This window comes from Erythrolamprus reginae, chromosome 1 (assembly GCF_031021105.1).
Source record: "Erythrolamprus reginae isolate rEryReg1 chromosome 1, rEryReg1.hap1, whole genome shotgun sequence".
NCBI classification, from domain to species: Eukaryota; Metazoa; Chordata; class Lepidosauria; order Squamata; family Dipsadidae; genus Erythrolamprus; species Erythrolamprus reginae.
In genome coordinates this window covers 27,609,424-27,624,111 of record NC_091950.1, presented here as the reverse complement: position 1 = coordinate 27,624,111, position 14,688 = coordinate 27,609,424, and the positions used below count along the sequence as shown (strand labels likewise).

At 41.6% G+C, this 14,688-nt stretch overlaps 1 protein-coding gene across 2 annotated transcripts in view; it reads left to right on the top strand.

Annotated features, from left to right (window-relative positions):
- The window catches only part of ARRDC2 (arrestin domain containing 2), a 33,382-nt gene that overhangs the window by 4,053 nt on the left and 14,641 nt on the right, over positions 1-14,688 (top strand). Inside the window, exons 1-5 of one of the 2 annotated variants that reach the window (XM_070748108.1) lie at positions 6,230-6,585; positions 9,011-9,077; positions 9,205-9,352; positions 10,922-11,024; positions 12,624-12,880. In XM_070748108.1, the coding sequence (XP_070604209.1) occupies positions 6,309-6,585; positions 9,011-9,077; positions 9,205-9,352; positions 10,922-11,024; positions 12,624-12,880 (852 nt within the window). In that variant the 5' untranslated portion in view covers positions 6,230-6,308. Of the gene's footprint in view, positions 1-6,229; positions 6,586-9,010; positions 9,078-9,204; positions 9,353-10,921; positions 11,025-12,623; positions 12,881-14,688 lie in introns of those variants that run through there. The other variant, XM_070748117.1, reaches the window with a different exon arrangement.

Genomic DNA, 14,688 nt, shown 5'->3' with positions numbered 1-14,688 from the left:
TGATAGAGGATAGGAAGGCCTGGAGGGATGTTGTCCATGGGGTCACTATAGGTCGGATATGACTTACAACATAATTAACAACAACAACATAAGAACCTCCCAGTGTAAAGATCTGTTCCAAAGACATGTTCCATCATAGACAAGATTCTGTCTGTAGTTTTTGCCCTCCATAGCAGATGCAAAATTGGGGACAATTAGAGAAGGAACTTAACAGTAGTAGAGTGGCTGAACAAACACTCCTGAAATTGCTGCATTCAAAAATTAAAAAAAATTTAGAAATCTTTAGGAAGAGCATGAAACCAGAGAGTGAGAACGGCTTCTAATTCAGCACTCCTCCATTGTGTTTGCAGAATCTCCTGGTGCATTTCTTATTTTCTTTAGTTACAATTTTCAGAAATCTTCCTGGCACCCAGGATATCAAGCCTGGAGTTATTTGCACAAGGATGTGTAAACATCAAAAGCTTTTTCTAAGATTTGACTAGGAGCAATTAACTAGCTTGGTAAACAACACCCCTCCTTAAGCAATTCATATCTTGCCTCAGTTTATGAATCAGCAAGGCAACAGCATCCAGGAGCTCATGATAGGTAACCTTCTTTTCTCTCAAAACAGCTGATTAATCTTCCTACTTTATATATTGGCAATGCAGCTCATGTAGAAACATGCCTAATCTAGTTTCGCTGCCTAAAATCCATTAGCTGGAGGTCTGGTAGAACTAGGCCTAATATTTGCATACAAATCAATGGCTCAGTCACTATAACTTCTTGTGTCTTACTGATTCTGCTAAGTGGTCCATCTAATCCACTCAAGACCAGGCAATCTTTGGGGGCCTATTTATAATATTAAAACACATTCCTAAAATGGCTGTTGTGGGAGATTACCTCATTTACAAAATGGCTGCCACAATACACGCAAAAACAGCCATAAAGCCTCCATTTTCCATGAAGCTAACGAATCCTAATACAGTATACTCTGTTTTGCACAAGCTGATATTGCATGGAATCCAAAGATATTTCTAAAAAGAAACACGATGGTAAAGATTGGAGATTTGCCTGGCAATTAATTTGTTTTAATTTATCAAATCATTGTAAAATTTCGGATGGACAGAGAGTTAGGGTAGAACATAGAATCATAGGGCGGGAAGGAACCTCCGAGATCTTCTATCCCAGTGATGGCGAAGCTGTGGCACGGGTGCCACAGGTGCCACACGGAGCCAAATCTGCTGACACGTGAGCCGTTGCCCTAGCTCAGCTCCAACATGCACGTGTGTGCCGGCCAGCTGATTTTTGTCTCTCACAGAGGCCCTGGGAGAGTATTTTTGGCTTCCAGAGAGCCTCCATGTGGATGGGGAGGCTGTTTTTACCCTCCTCTGGCTCCAGGGAAGCCTTTGGAGCCTGGGAGGGTGAAACACAAGCCTACTGGGCCCACCAGAAGTTGGGAAACAGGCCGTTCCCAGCGTCCAGAGGGCCTCCGGGGGGGGGGAGGTATTTTTGCCCTACCCAGGGATTGAATAATGAGTGTGGGCACTTGCACATTTGCGATAGCGCATGCCCACGTTCTTTCAGCACCCGAGGGGGAAAAAGGTTCGCCATCACTGTTCTAGCCTAACCATCTGCTCAAGGCAGAAGACTTTATACCATCTCTATCAAATTGTTATCCACTCTATTTGAAAACCTCTAATGATGAAGCACCCGCAACTCCATCACTAGAGGTATCCAATAAATTCTGATTTCTAATTACGAGATGCTAGTCTATTAGTGATTCCAGAACAAAAATTACTGCACCATCAAGATATCCCTCAATGCAGGGGTCCCCCAACTTGGCAACTTTAAGACTTGTAGACTTGTAACTATGCTGGCTGGAGAATTTTGGGAGTTAAACTCCACAAGTCCTAAAGTTGCCAAGTTTGAAGATTTCTACCTTAATGGATGCCATCATTATCATCTCTATAGGAGTTTTGAAGGGCCTAAAAGATCCCCCCTTTTTATTTTTCATTCTTTCTCTAAGAATACTTGGCCTTAATAAAAAGGCTAGCATATTCCTTTTTTTTTTGGCATTTATTATATTTTTGTAATAACAAACCCCTTTTGTGGTTTAACAAAAAGCATACGACTTAAAAAAAATTCAACTGGAATCATACATGATTCATTAAGCGCCAATTGCTGATTTCCAACCAGCCCCTTATTCCCAAAGAATTGGCTCATTTCCATTAAGTGATGTGCAACAGGACTGAATTTCCATCGTAATGTAAGCTTGATTGGAAATTTAGTTTTAATCCAAAACATTTAGAGGATGTACTACATTTTTATGTTTATAAAATAAATTAGAGGAGACTCCCTTCAAATATTAAATATTAACAGAGTGGTAACCAACCTTTGTTTTTTTTTCAGGCATCAAGGGGGAAATAAAAGCAACTCTGTACTTTTAATCTGGCAGAAAATTCTCATTAAACAGTCTTTGATTGGCTGTTATCTTTAAGGGACCACAAGGAAGTACATATTTACAGGGGGCCTTGTTCTTTGGAATTTGTGCTCAACTTGGATCCATTTAGGAATCTATTTTATAGGAGGGCCCTCAGTTGGATTCCTGCATTGGGAGATTCTGTTCATTACATATGAAATAATTTGCTGGATGATCTACAAGGCTACAAGAATGGTGGAAGGTCTTAAGCATAAAACGTATCAGGAAAGACTTAATGAACTCAATCTGTATAGTCTGGAGGACAGAAGGGAAAGGGGAGACATGATCGAAACATTTAAATATGTTAAAGGGTTAAATAAGGTTCAGGAGGGAAGTGTTTTAAATAGGAAAGTGAACACAAAAACAAGGGGACACAATCTGAAGTTAGTTGGGGGAAAGATCAAAAGCAACATGAGAAAATATTATTTTACTGAAAGAGTAGTAGATCCTTGGAACAAACTTCCAGCAGACGTGGTTGGTAAATCCACAGTAACTGAATTTAAACATGCCTGGGATAAACATATATCCATCCTAAGATAAAATACAGAAAATAGTATAAGGGCAGACTAGATGGATCATGAGGTCTTTTTCTTCCGTCAGTCTTCTATGTTTCTATCTACCAGTGTTGCCCCTTTATTGAAAAAAAGTGCAGTTTATGAATGCGCATAAGAGCATAATTCAATTCAATTTATTAGATTTGTATGCCGCCCCTCTCCTCATTAATCCATTCCCAGAATTGTTTTGCTTACTTATGATTATTTATTTCTGGGCCATTAAATATAACCCAACCAAAAAAAATAATTACCTCATGAAAAGCACACTTGTTATTCCCCCTGGTCCCCATATGATGGCAGTGCATGCCAAAAGTTGCAAGACGTTTCTTTTTTCTCTGGCATGACCATGCCTTGTGAGCAAAATATGGGTGTTTTTATGCTCATCAAGTGACTGCTTTGCCAGAACGCTTGTAATTTTTCCTGGTATTCAGGAACCTCCGTGTCCTTAGGTTGTTTACTTCTGAATACCAGATGTCCAAGATGAGAAGATTGTCGCCTTCCCTTTTTTATTGCTAAAGTTCTATAAAAATATGGACCAAAATTATTAAGAAGGGAAAAAAAATAGGGGAAGGAAGGAACAAAGAAAATTGAAAAGAAATAAAGTGAGAGTAACGTCCAACTTTCTTTGACGTAAATATAAAATATATTAACTTTTTGATCGAAAATTCAACAATACCCAGTATTTCTATAATCATGAACATTTTTAATTGTAAAATTCGCAAAATCAATGCTCTGTTTCTTTTGGTCTCTATCAAAAACTCTTGGTTTCCACCTAGAAATAAAGTCACAGAAGGTTTTTTCTTTAATCAAAGTAGTCAAATTTGCAATCTCAACCAGTTCCTTTAATCAAAGTACTGTAGTCAAATTTGCAATCTCAGCCAGTTCCTTTAACTTCACCTATTTTTCCACTGTGGGAATCTTTCTGTCTCTGTGAATACAAAAATCTCATTGTATATTGTATATAACCTCTGGTTTTCATTGTTCATTTTTTATAAGAATTCTCTGAGTTAAAGCACATGTTTGAGCCCAATAACTCTTAGCCTTCTTATATGTCCCCCTCAAGGGGATAAAAGATGTCCTCAGAATGTTACCCTCCCCTTTTCCTTCTAATCCTCCACTGGCAATTTTTCAGTTCTTCTTAGACATAGAAGCTAAGCAGGAGGAAATCTCTAGTATTCTTGCCATCCCTCTCTATTACAATTCTATACACTGCTTTTAAGTTGCAGGTATCTTCATAGCCCAGGTGAGCCTGCCAAAATTTTGAAGTGAGAGAGAGAGAGATTGTACCATTCGGCATACAAATCTAATAAATTATTATTAATTATAATAATAATAATAATAATAATAATAATTATTATTATTATTATTATTATTTACTTTTTTTACTGGGGAAAAGTGTATAGGAACAATAGTGCCAAATTTCCAAAAGGTAATGATGATTTTTATTTTTATTATTTATTATTATTATTATTATTTATTGGATTTGTATGCCGCCCCTCTCTGCAGACTTTACCTGAAATCTATGGCTGTGTGAATGAAAAGACACCCTTTTGTCCCAGATTCAGAGCTAGGTTTGATACCGTACCTTGCAAAAAAAAAAAAAAATTATTTCCTTGGATCAGGCAGCCATTTCTATTTTTTCAAGTCCTTGGATTTCTCAAACTAGTGCTGGAAAACCCCTGGCTGCACCTGGGAGCTTAGAAGGAAGGCAGGCTCCAAAAAAATCAGTGATGGAAAAAAGGTGTATCCAGCCTTTTTCTACAGGGACCAGAGTCCAATTCTTCCCCAGCCAACTAAGGTTATTACCCAGAGAATGAAAGAAATGACATTTGCCGGGGAAACTAGATTTAAGTCAGTTCTGAAATGGAAAAGCAGATAGAGAAAGGACTTTCCAAAGTTAATTTCTCCTGGCAAGAAAAGGAAGTATCCATAAAGGTATGTGTATTGGTTCAGCCTCAGGGCAAGATAGGGCACTACAGTTGCACTTTCGGTTGACTGAAATAGAAATTCCAGTCAGATCTGGTCTAGAGAATGTCCACTGTAATGATAGAAAGATGCCGAGAAAAACAAGGCACCGGCATTTAAGGGGAAAATCAACGGGGAGGGTGCCAGAGAGAGGGGAAAAAATCCCAGATCCAGGAGCACAGTGGCATTTAATTGAACGCCACCTTCCTTCCTTCCATATCCTGAGACAGATGCATTGTGAGAGAGGGGAGAAGGCGGAAAGTCATAACAATAAAACAACCCATGATACTTGACAAACAAACTTATCTTTTCTTTTATGTACACTGAGAGCATGAGATGAGTGATGGACGAATGCCTTTTAATAGTTTGGGGTTTTATAGTGTATCTTCGTTTTATCTTTGTACGCCGGCCTGAGTCTACTGGAGAAGGGCGGTTTCTAAACTCACATAATAAATAAATAAATAATAAATAGATATGCACCAAAGACAAATTCCTTATGTGTCCAATCACACTTATAATTATTATTATTATTATTATAACAACAACAACAGGAAGGGACCTTGGAGGTTTTCTAGTCCAATCCCGTTTGGGTAGGAGATCCTAATAAAGAATTTATGAGAATAAAAATCAATAAAGAATTCTGTTGTTCTGTTCTGTTCTATTCTGTTCTGGTTTGTAGGTTAGAATAGAATAGAATATCTATTCTATTCTAACCTACAGTGTTGTTTTTCTGGCATGGAGCCATTTCAATTCTCCTTGGTTCTATTCTATTCTATTTTCTATTCTAAACCACAGTGTTGTTTTTTCTGGCATGGAGCTCTTTCAATTCTCCTCAGGTTTCCTAAAATCGCAAGGCATTTTTATTTTTTTATTTTTAAACCTGGCCGGTTTACCAAGCTAACTCTTGCCCAGTGGAGGAAAGTTTATCTCTCTCTGGAAATTTCAGCCCCCCCCCCCCCCAAATACACACACCCGTTTGCAAACTTGAGAGGAAAGCGAGGAGGGGGGGCGAGGAGAGGGGGGCGAGTCAAACGGGCAGCCGAGCGGCCCCGTCATGCCAAACTTTTTCAAAAGGAGCAGCTTGTTGACTTGTTTTTCCAAGGGCTTCTCCTCGCCCCGCCTTCCGACAGCCAAATCTTCCCCGGATTGGCCGCTCGGCTGCTGGGGGCGCGGCTATCACCCGCGGAGGGGCGCCGGGGGGGTGGCGACTGAAACCATTTAAAGGGGCCGTGCGCTGAGGAAGAGCCAAAAGTGCTACTTGTGCCTCGCTTGATCGCACGGTCTGTTTTCCTTCCGAGCGAGTTCTTAATTTTTATTTTTTCCCTCCGACCATGCTGTTCGATCGGCTGAAGCGCTTCTCCATCGCGCTGGACTGCCCGGAGTTGGCGTCCCCGCCGGTCTTCAGCTCGGGTGAGAGCGTGACCGGCCGCGTCGTGCTGGAGCTGTCCGGCGAGGCGCGCTTGGGCTCCCTCCACATCCACGCCGAGGGCTGCGCCAAGGTCCACTGGACCGAGTCCCGCAGCGCCGGCTCCAGCACAGCCTACACGCAGAGCTACGGCGACCAGGTGGACTTCCTCAACCACCGCGAGACCCTCCTCGCCCCGCCAGGTAGGGACGGAGCGGACCCCGATCGCAGCCTCCTCCCCGGGCTTCTTCATCTCTTTCTCTCGGGAAAGCGGCGGAGCTGCGCGACACGCCTGCCCAGCTTCGGGCTACTTGCTTGCGAGAAAGAAGGAAGCGGACCGGGTGCCGCGGTTTGTTTTGGAGCAGCCGGGCTCGGTCTGATGGGGAAGGCTAATTTGCCCGAGAGAGAGCTGGGTTTTATTTTATCCGCATTTGTTCAAATCCCAGGAAGGAGACGGCTACCCCATGACAGCAAAATAATAATGATAATAATAATAATTTATTAGACTTGTATGCCACCACTCTCCGAAGACTCGGAGGGGCTTGAAAATAGATCTATACTAGTCTCCTAGTCTCCCTTCCTTTTCATTGTCAGCAGAAATATGTCTCTCTCTCTCACACACACACACACATACACATATGTATACATGTAACATTTTTGCTGATAATGAAAAGGAAGGAAGGAAAATTTGTCAGAAAATGTGTATGTCTTTAATAGGAAAGGGAACACAAGAAAGAGGGGGCACAATCTGAGGTTAGTTGGAAAGATCAGAAGCCAAGTGAGAAAATATTATTTTGCTGAAAGAGTAGTAGATGCTTGGAACAAACTTCCAGCAGACGTGGTTGGTAAATCCACATTAACTGAATTTAAACATGCCTGGGATAAACATAGATCCATCCTAAGATAAAATACAGGAAATAGCATAAGGGCAGACTAGATGGACCATGAGGTGTTTTCTGCAGTCAATCTTCTATGTTTCTATATAAGTATATATATGTGTGTGTGTGTGTGTGTGAGACATGTTTTTGCTGATAAGGGAAAATAAGTGAAAGGTTTTGACAGAAAAACAAGTATACAAACATACACACATGCATACTATATATATATATAGTTACATATTTTTGCAGATAAGTGAAAAGGAAAAGGAATCCCCATATTTGGAAATACCAGAGTTATTTTGTCAGAAAATTAGCTCTGTTTGTGTGTATGTGTGTGTGTTTTTGTAGATTTTCACAGGCATAGATATGTAGGTCTTGGCATATTCAGGTCTTTTCCCGTATAAGGTTGATAGAATCTGAATCTGAACCTGAAGATGACGAGTGGGACCTCATCAAAACGTCGCCAAGATTCTATCACCCTTACACAGGAAAAGACCCGAATATGCCAAGACCTACATACATATAAATTCATATACCTTGGCTTAAAATATATCAATAGCAAACATAATTATATAGTTTTATCCAGTCAGTCATAATTCAACATCCTGTTTTGCACCTAATTTATGCTGTGGCTTGTCCGATCTGTGTGCAGCTGCCCTCTCCAGAATTCTTCCATCGGGACTGGTTGTCCGAGCTCCATGCCAGATGGGAGAGGAGGCAACTGGCAAATTTGGATCAGCCAAGTTGTCTTCTTGGAAATAACATTTGGGGAAGTGGGGACAGCGGGGAAGAGAAGGGCCACAGTGACTGGGATTTTAGGCACTGCTTTCTTTGAGGAGCGAGTGACTTGCTCTTGAAGTCTGTAGTTTTATGAAGCAAGTGAAACACGAGTTTCGCAAATGCCTCTTCTTGTAAGCCGGTAAGAATTCCGGTTGTAGCTTCGACCTGCTCCATTGACAGGTATATCAAAATATTTCCCTTGGGTGTTTTGATGTTGAAAGCGGACTGATACGTTTATTGTGGAAAAAAATTGTAAATAACCCTGTTCTGTAATCTCTTTGATGACTTGAGGCTTTGTTTGCCTTTAAAAAAAACCCGTTGTGGTTAATGTACCTGGACGATTCTTGGTTGCCTTTCTCCAGGTTGCTATCTCTTGGATTATTATTATTATTATTTATTGGATTTGTATGCCGCCCCTCTCCGGAGACTCGGGACGGCTAACAGCAATAATAAGACAGCGTATAACAGTAATCCAATACTAAAAACAATTAAAACCCATTATAATAAAAAACCAAACATACCGACAGACATACCATGCATAAAATTGTAAAGGCCTAGGGGGAAAGGGAATCTCAATTCCCCCATGCCTGGCGGCAGAGGTGGGTTTTAAGTAGCTTACGAAAGGCAAGGAGGGTGGGGGCAATTCTAATCTCTGGGGAGAGTTGGTTCCAGAGGGCCGGGGCCGCCACAGAGAAGGCTCTTCCCCTGGGTCCCGCCAAGCGGCATTATTTAGTTGAGGGGACCCGGAGAAGACCCACTCTGTGGGACCTAATTGGTCGCTGGGATTCGTGCAGCAGAAGGCGGTCCCTGAGATAATCTGGTCCGGTGCCATGAAGGGCTTTATACTCTTGTGTTTAATTTCACTTAATTTCTGTTGGCTTGGCAGAACTTTATACCAAATATATACTGTGTGTGTATATATATATATATATTGAAAAGGGCTTTTGTTCTTTCTTCTGTTCCCTAACAGACAATGGAGATGTCACTGTCCTTCAGGCAGGAAGGCATGAATTCCCTTTTACTTTCCAGCTCCCAGGGTAAGTCCTTGTCTCTTGCAGATACATTATGGGTTCATAATAGTGACTATTTTAGGCTTTTTCTAGCTGGAGCGGGTGACACCGGCCTTGTTCTAAGTCGCAATATTTCTTTCCCCCCCCAAAACAGGACCTTGGCCACCTCCTTTGAAGGCAAACATGGCAGTGTCCGCTACTGGGTGAAGGCCAAATTACACCGGCCTTGGTCTTCCATCAAACGAGCCAAGAAGGAGTTCACCGTCATTGAACCCATTGATATCAACACACCAGCCTTACTGGTAAGCTGAGATAGGATGTCGAAGGACAGGCATTCATTCCAGATTATTCCCAGGAAGCTAACCTGGATCACACTAGCATTTTACAATGGATGAAAGGTCATCTTAGTTAGGAGGTAGTTTGGTCGCAGGTAGTCCCATATAGTTTCGGCATGCATACAGCAGTGGTTTGCAGCTGCCTTTTCCCAGGCTGTTGTTAAAGGTTTCCTGTCTTGGTACAGCCATAGAATTCTTTGGCGATACTTAAACAGGCCTAATCTAGATCAATCAGGAGCAATCTTAAACTCTGCTTAAAAACTACAGCTGCTTAATGGCCTTGTCCAATATCACCAGCTGTTCTATTCTCGTGCCCCAAATAGTAGGTTATAATTGTCTATAACTTATTACTTAAATACTAGAAAGTATAAATGTTTCTTTTTTAATCAGGGCAAACTGGTCTCCCCAAATATGGGACGGGACATACTATTTCTGCTTTTGCCTTCCAGCCCCAATCCAGGAGCTTTCTTTACAGGCAGTTGCTTTCACAACAAACAATTCTTATGCTAAATATTTACCGACAAAGAAATAAATTAAATTAATATTCACCGAGAAAGCTCTCGCCAGCTAGACATACCTTTCTGGGATTCAAACCCGGGTGTTGTGGTGTTAAATATAAATTTAACACCAGAATGTGTAGTATTTAATTCAGTAGCATTAAATACAGGCTATTTAATTGAGGTGTCTCGTTTATCAAAACCATTCCCATTATATTTGCCTCTTGTGATTCTCTGCAATATCCTGGTGAAATGTTGAGGGTGAATGGTGACAATATGAACAAACTGAAGTCTTTTCAAGATTTCTGTCATGGCAAAACTTATTGCCATGCTTTTATTGAATATCATCTTGACTATCATAACCCTGCCTTCCCGAACTTAGAGCTGTCCAGAATTTGCAGCCTTAACACATTTGTCAAGTATGTCTGAGCTGCTTATTTCATCACCATGGTTTGTATCTCCTAATACCATAGGCGATAGTTCCTAGGTAACCCAATCATAACCTTGTCTAATTCATGCTGTAGGATTAGCAGACTCTAATTTGTCACACAGTGGTTCATTTATTTTTAAACTTCTGAGGGTCTAGAAATAGGGATTTATCCAGTACCCGAAAAAAACATTAAAAAAATATAATTCTTTATTGGCCAAATGTGATTGGACCCACAAGGAATTTGTTTTTGGTGCATATGATCTCAGTATACATAAAATAAAAAATATATTTGTCAAGAATCAAGAGGCAGAACACAATGATTGCCATAGGGTACAAATAAGCAACCAGGAAACAATCAATATAAATTGTAAAGATACAAGCAACAAGTTGTCCTACAGTCTTAAGTGGTAGGAGACAGGTGATAGGAACAATGAGAAAACCCCATCATTCTCAAGGTGCTTTGCTAGAAATAATCTGCTATTGCCTGTGAACCTTTCTTCAAGTTTATTCTCTTCCTCATTGAAACATTTTTTGATTTGGGAAAAGCAACTCCGGATTTTTCTTCTCCTGCTGCTAACGTGTCTGTCTCCTTTTTATATTTCCCCTCAGACTCCTCAGGCTGGTGCCAAAGAAAAACTGGCGAGAGCGTGGTACTGTAACCGTGGCCAGGTTTCCGTGTCGGCCAAAATTGATCGGAAAGGCTACACACCAGGTGATCTTTTAGGCAATTGTTTAGAAGGGGGCTGCAATATGTTTATACGTTGTGAGCTGCCCCGAGTCCAATAAACAAGGAAGGAAGGAAGGAAGGAAGGAAGGAAGGAAGGAAGGAAGGAAGGAAGGAAGGAAGGAAGGAACAAGGAAGGGAAAGAAGGAAGAAAGGAAGGAAGGAAGAACAAGGAAGGAGGAAGGAAGGAAGGAAGGAAGAACAAGGAAGGAAGGAACAAGGAAGGAAGGAAGGAAGGAACAAGGAAGGAAGGAACAAGGAAGGGAAAGAAGGAAGGAAGGAAGAACAAGGAAGGAAGGAAGGAAGGAACAAGGAAGGGAAAGAAGGAAGGAAGGAAGGAACAAGGAAGGGAAAGAAGGAAGAAAGGAAGGAAGGAAGGAAGAACAAGGAAGGAGGAAGGAGGAAGGAAGGAAGGAAGAACAAGGAACAAGGAAGGAAGAACAAGGAAGGAAGGAAGGAAGGAAGGAACAAGGAAGGAAGAACAAGGAAGGAAGGAAGGAACAAGGAAGGAAGGAAGGAACAAGGAAGGAAGGAAGGAAGAACAAGGAAGGAAGGAAGGAACAAGGAAGGAAGGAATAAGGAAGGAAGGAAGGAACAAGGAAGGAAGGAAGGAAGGAACAAGGAAGGAAGGAAGGAACAAGGAAGGAAGGAAGGAAGAACAAGGAAGGAAGGAAGGAACAAGGAAGGAAGAACAAGGAAGGAAGGAGAGGGAGGGAGGGACAATTCCATTTTTTGTCTTTACCTCAGACGTGTGCCCCAAAATGCAGAATTTTGGGGAGTAGCTTGTTTTTATACAACTGCAGTCACTCAAATGCCAAAGCTGACATGGGGATTTGAAAGTGACCTGCAACCCTAGGGGTGGTTACTGGTTTTATGGTATTCCTTCCACATTTTTTATCATCTAATCCTATTTTTATTCTCCGTTTGTGTCTTTTGTATATGGTGGTATGGGTTATTTGTTTATTTGTATTCAAGCTTTTATTATTTTTTACAAATAACCCAATACACCTTCCTCCTCCTCATTTTCCCCACAATTCTGTGAGGAGAGAGTGACTGGCCCAGTGTTACCCAGTGGCTATCATGGCTAAAGTGGGACTTAAATTTGTGGTCTCCCACCTTCTAACTAGTGTCCTAATCACTGGACCAAATTGAGTCTCTTTCTTTTTACTTGTAAACCACCCAAAGTCGCTTATATGAGACGGGAAGTGTATACATTTGACAGCTATATGAATATAGCATTAGGTAAAATGTTCTCAAAGCTCCCTCATGAAGAACTAGGCCAGAGGCCTTCAAACTGGGCAACTTTAAGACTTGTGGACTTCAACTCCCAGAATTCTCCAGCCAGCTATGCTGGCTGGAGAATTCTGGGAGTTGAAGTCCACAAGTCTTAAAGTTGCCCAGTTTGGGGACCCCTGAACTAGGCCATCAAAATTCTTGGGGTGAGGGGAAGGGAGAAGTATTGCCATCAAACACACGCATGCCCTTGCCAAAAATTTCAAAGAGCAGCAAAAGGTTAGAGAAAAAGATTAAAAGAGCAGACGAGTAACTCTCGTCTAATACCCGCCCCTCTTCCATTCTCTTGTGCAGGTGAGGTCATTCCCATCTTTGCTGAAATCGACAACTGCACCAACCGTTCCATCGTACCAAAGGCTGCCATCATCCAGACACAGACATTCATTGCCCGGGGCACTAAAAAACAGAAGAAATGTGTAGTGGCAAGCATTGCGGGAGACTCCATTATCGCAGGGACGAGAGAGGTGTGGCACGGCCGTGCGCTCAAGATCCCACCGGTTGGGCCCTCCATCCTGCAGTGTCGCATCATCCACGTTGAATATGCATTGAAGGTGAGGTGAAGGAGGGCTTCCATGTAACAATAACAGTGTTTAGAGGTTTGGGGATTGTCTGGTGGATGAACACTCCTCATCCCAGAAAAACCTCGTTTTTATTTGTATTTGTATTTATTAGATTTGTATGCCACCCGTCTCCGAGGACTGGGGGCGGCTAACAACAATATAAAAAAACAATGTAAACAAATCTAATATTAAAAATAATCTTAAAAAACCCAATTCAAATAACCACTCATACATACAAGCATACCATGTATAAATTCTATAAGCCTAGGGGGAAGGGAAAATTTCAATTCCCCCATGCCTGACGACAGAGGTGGGTTTTAAGGAGCTTGCGAAAGGCAAGGAGGGTGGGGGCAACTCTGATATCTGGGGGGAGCTGGTTCCAGAGGGTCGGGGCCGCCACAGAGAAGGCTCTTCTCCTGGGTCCCGCCAGACGACGTTGCTTAGTCGACGGGACCCGGAGAAGGCCAACTCTGTGGGACCTAACTGGTCGCTGGGATTCGTGCGGCAGAAGGCGGTCCCGGAGATATTCTGGGACCGCGGTACCGGAGATATTCTGGAGATACAGTATTATTTGCTCATCCATTTAGCCTTCCTCTTCTTTAAAGAGCTCAGGCTATTCATGTGAACTATACCACTTCAAAAAATAAAGGGAACACTCTAAAGAACACATCCTGGATCTGAATGAATGAAATATTCTCATTGAATACTTGGTTCAAAGTTCAATGTGCACAACAGCAGGTGAAATTGATTGTCCATCAGCGTTGCTTCCTAAGTGGACAGTTTGATTTCACAGAAGTTTGATTTACTTGGAATTATATTGTGTTATTTAAGTGTTCCCTTAATTTTTTTTGAGCAGTGTATTTCAAACCATTTGTTTTAATCTGGTACTTGAACAGCAGCCAAAGTTAATCATTTACAAGCTGGATAGAGTCAGTGAAATTAACAAAACAAATGGAACGGCCAAAATCAGTTGGGTGAAATATTTCTTTTTTTCCCCCCTTCACCTAAACATGTCTTGAAACGAGATCTAATCCTGCCTCGGACGCTACTGCATCAGTTGCCTTTTACTGTATGTAGCTGACATTGGGCCAACCTTCATTTCTCAGCTCGGGAAAAACACAAAGGCAAACCACTTTCCCCAAAAAAGTGTGGCCAAGAAAACTGCATGAACTTGTCCATATAATCTCCAGAAGTCAAATTCCAGACTTGAAGGCACATTATCTAAATGAGATTTCTCCTATCTCAGACCTGGCCATTTTAAAACTTTAACATCCAACCTTGCCCACTTTAAAATTTGCAGCATGGGGAATTCTGGGAGTTGAAGTCTACATGTCTTAAAATTGTCACGGTTGGACAATCATAGTCTAGACTCCTTTTAGGGCAATAAAAAGAGCTTCCCCAGGGAGAATATTCCAGTCTTTGCCAGCCACACTATCAGTTCAGCTGTGGGTTACTTCTGGGTCAACCCAGTTATAAGAACCGGTAACGCCGCTGGCCGGAAGCTCCCGCCCACTTGCCTGGCATGCTTTTCAGTTGCCTTTTACTGTATGCAAATATGCTTGAGTGTTCATTGATCCATTTGGGAAAAATAGAAGCCAAACATCCTCACTCTCAGACACATAGGATTTGCCCCATATTATTATTATTATTATTTATTATTATTTATTAGATTTGTATGCCGCCCCTCTCCGTAGACTCGGGGCGGCTTGCAGCAATGATAAAAACCATATATAATGACAAATCTAATAGTTAGAATCTAAAATAACAATAATACATTTAAAAAGTCTAAAAAACAAGAA